The 3,507-nt window shown below is 37.5% G+C and overlaps 1 protein-coding gene across 1 annotated transcript; it reads right to left on the bottom strand.

The window, feature by feature from the left end:
- Positions 1 to 1,342: 1,342 nt before the first annotated feature.
- LOC120216911 (7-deoxyloganetin glucosyltransferase-like) lies at positions 1,343 to 3,178 on the bottom strand. The gene is made up of 2 exons (XM_039214193.1): positions 2,550 to 3,178; positions 1,343 to 2,442 (listed from the first exon to the last, which is right to left on the bottom strand). The coding sequence occupies exons 1-2, from the start codon at positions 3,067 to 3,069 to the stop codon at positions 1,505 to 1,507; spliced, it is 1,458 nt and encodes a 485-aa protein (XP_039070124.1). The 5' UTR covers positions 3,070 to 3,178; the 3' UTR covers positions 1,343 to 1,504.
- Positions 3,179 to 3,507: the final 329 nt, after the last annotated feature.

Below are 3,507 nucleotides of genomic sequence, written 5' to 3'. Positions count from 1 at the left end.
TCCTCTTTCGTTATTTCGATTTCGTTTGTGTTCAATTGAGTTACAGGGATTTTAACGAGGTCCTCTTACTTTTCAAAAAAATTAATATTTTTATTAAAATGATACTAAAATAAATTTTTTATTAATATAAGGTAAGTACAAGATAATATATGTTTAAAGATAATTTTCAATCATATGTCGAATGCTCGCACCTCTAGCATTCCTGGTGCCGAACCCGATACCTCAAGAAATAACATTATTCAGACCAAAAATCATTTTTTTTAAAAATATAAAAAATTCTATTAATTAAGGAAATATTTTTCATTGATGCATCAAATTTTCTCCAACCAAATATTAAAAATTAAAAAATATTTTTAAAAAAATATTTCACGTGAAATAAATATACCTAAAATATCGTTGATAAAAATAAATTGCGAGGTAACGATAGATGTAAGTTTCAATATTGACATGAATGGAGCTGCGCAATTGGATCAACTTGCTAATAACTACAGCCGACAATAAATGAATGACATCCCTTTTAAATTATTGGTATTGACAACACGAGCAACTATGAACGTGCAAAACTGGCATGGAACTACTTCATTTTATTCTTTGGTTTACTCCATTCAGATAATATGATTAATTAAAATATCAAAAACAATATATATTTAAATAAATGTAATTGTTTTATTATTTTATTTAAAATATAAGAAAACATTTTAAATAATTTAAATATTATATAAAAGTAAATTGGAAGTTAATGAAATAAACCACTTTATATGGTTATCTCAATGATTAGTTTGATCCCCTTTTGATTACATTTTCAATATTTACTGCAATTGTTATCCAAATAACTATGACCAAAAAGTCATTTGTAGACTTTAATCAACGATAGAAGATATTAATTTAAAACAATTTTATACACAAATAATTTCGGTGATAAAGAAATAATTATTTTTAAAATTTTAAGTTCAAACATTAAAATATTATGTGTATAAGTATTTAACATTAAATAATTAGAAATTATCTTTAAATATATTATCTTGCTGTTATCTCAAATTAATAAAAAAAATAAACTAAACACAGGCGGACACGTGACCCTCTTGTCCATCTTGAGAATCCGCAAAGCTGCCTTTGTCTTTTGTTGGTGTTTTGGCACCTACCTTTAGCTTGCTATCTTTAAACTAGACCGAGGTTGCTATCTTTAGCTTGCCTTTCGCCCTTTCTCTATTTCAATAGAGTTACGTCACCTCTTTAGTTTTATTAAACATGGTTAGGCGGCAGAACGGGGTGCCCTGATTCCACCGCCATACCCCAAACCTCTACTTGTTAATTAATAATAGCCAACCAACCTCACGAATGAGCTTCACTTCTTTTGTCTTTTTTGAACGTAGTATAATTTTTTTACCAATGATAAACATCACATCTGTATTATTAAACTGAAACGTACTCAAACTTATCAAGGATCTGCAGCGGAATTTATAAATAATAATAAATAAATAAAAGTGAAATCTGGCCTTGGCTCTTAAACTCTGGGTGACAGTAGAACTTGGATCATTTTGTCCAGATTCCTGTAAGACGACCCATCCGGATTGGCTATGGACTCCTCTGCTTTTCTCTTCCAATCCAGAGTTCTCTTCTTCATCTCTTTGCCCTTTTCTCCTTTGACCAACTCTCTAACAAGGCTCTCAACTTCATCCCTGTTAACATCATTGTCGATTTCCATGCCCACTCCCCATTTAGTGCATGAATACCAACAATTCGTTTGTTGCTCAGCGAAAAACGGCCAACATGTCATGGGAACGCCGGCGGATATACTTTCAATCGTGGAATTCCATCCGCTGTGTGTTAAGAATCCTCCAATAGAAGGGTGGGTCAGAACTTGTTCTTGAGGGCACCATGTTGCCAATATCCCTCTATCTTTGGTCTCCTCTACGAACTCTGCCGGCACAATTGCCGACTCACCACCCACAAGGTCGGGCCTGATGACCCACAAAAACGGTTGCTTGCTGTTGGCTAGCCCCCAAGCAAATTCAATCAACTGGTCGGATGTCATCACAGTGATGCTCCCGAAATTCACGTAGACGACAGAGTTGGGATCTTTCGTGTCTAGCCATTGGAGACACTGGGGCTCTTCCTTCCAAAGATTGGATCCTATTTGTTTCAATTCATTGTCATGCACATGATGCTTCAAAGCAAGATGCAGAGGGCCCACGGAGTAAACAGGAGGTAGAACTGAGTTGAGAGATTCCAAGACTTGATGCTCCAAATCATCAAATGTATTCAGTATTATTGCTGAGGCCTTGCGAGATCTTTCGGTCTCACGGAAAACAAAATCAAGCATAATGAAATTCGGGTCAGTTGTCCTTAGGAAAGTAGGTAGATCCTTCAACCGGATACCTTCCATTGCCGGTATCCAGTCTATGACGGTATCCAAGTATCCGTTCGCTAAATAGCTCTCGTCTGCAAATTCAAGATAACAATATATAATTGACCAACTAACATCAATGGCGCCGACGATTAAAATGAAAGATTTGTTAAGCCAAAAAGAACCTTGAACAAGTAATTACCTTTGAGAGGCGTATAACCCTTTTCCTTTAGTTGACGATAGTGGACATAACCGAGGAAGCCACAAGCGCTTGTGGTCCAAAACAGAACTTCAGGGACGCCAAGTTCTTCAGCCGCATCAAGAGTGAAGCTCATACAACCGTCCGAAACAATGCAAGAAACAGGAGGAACATCGGATGTGGAGGAGGAGTGGTTTAGCTTGTGGATAAGTTGTTTAAAGTAGGGTAAGCAAGTTTTACTGGTAGAATCGCAGAGGGAAGGAATGTCTTGGGTGGCATCGACATCCGTTGGCGGGAGGCCGTCGGGAATGGTTTCGAAACGAAAAGAAGGGAGACCATCAAGAGCATGAGGTCCTCGGGACCTAAGTAAGCGCTTATGGTTAAACTCGGTGTTGACGAAGGTGATATAGAAGCCCCTGCTGTGAAGAACCTTAGCTAGCATTAGCATGGGATTGATGTGGCCTTGAGCAGGATAAGGAACACAGACTGCATGAGCCTTATCTGTGAAATTCAAAGAACCCATTTCCAATCTTCCAAACTTAAACACTACAGACGAAGGGTATTGTTTATGTAGAAAGAGATTCAAGACCTTGTTTTAGCCTTTCGAAGTGGGATAATTTGCAAGGAAAGCTTTGAGGTGAAGGGGAAGCAGGAAGACCCCCTTTTTATAGGGCTTTGAAGTCGAATAAAATAAGCCTAGCATACCCTGGCAGTAAATATTAAATTATTAAAATGGGTGCTCCAAATATTCAGCGAAGAAAAGTCAAAACAAATCACTGATGCAGACGGAGTGGGTATGCAAATGCGGTTGAAAGAGAGTAAAAGGACGAAGGAGCGGCGTAGATTTGAAGGCTAACATTATTTTTCAGTGGTGAACTTTGAGGTGTCGCCAGCACTTGCTGGGCTCAATGGCTGAGTCGGTTCCGGCAACTTTGACAAAAATATGAACACGGCATTCTCC

Source organism: Hibiscus syriacus, unplaced genomic scaffold, assembly GCF_006381635.1.
Source record: "Hibiscus syriacus cultivar Baekdansim isolate YM2019G1 unplaced genomic scaffold, ASM638163v2 tig00110174_pilon, whole genome shotgun sequence".
NCBI classification, from domain to species: domain Eukaryota; kingdom Viridiplantae; phylum Streptophyta; class Magnoliopsida; order Malvales; family Malvaceae; genus Hibiscus; species Hibiscus syriacus.
The sequence above is the reverse complement of the archived record's forward strand: the minus strand, read 5'-3'. Positions and strand labels throughout refer to the sequence as shown.

Excerpts from the sequence above, each read along its gene's own strand:
- LOC120216911 (XM_039214193.1), bottom strand. The coding sequence starts at position 3,069 with ATGGGTTCTTTGAATTTCACAGATAAGGCTCATGCAGTCTGTGTTCCT. Across the intron at positions 2,443-2,549 it reads GGGTTATACGCCTCTCAAAG|ACGAGAGCTATTTAGCGAAC; the intron begins GTAATTACTTGT and ends TTGAATTTGCAG.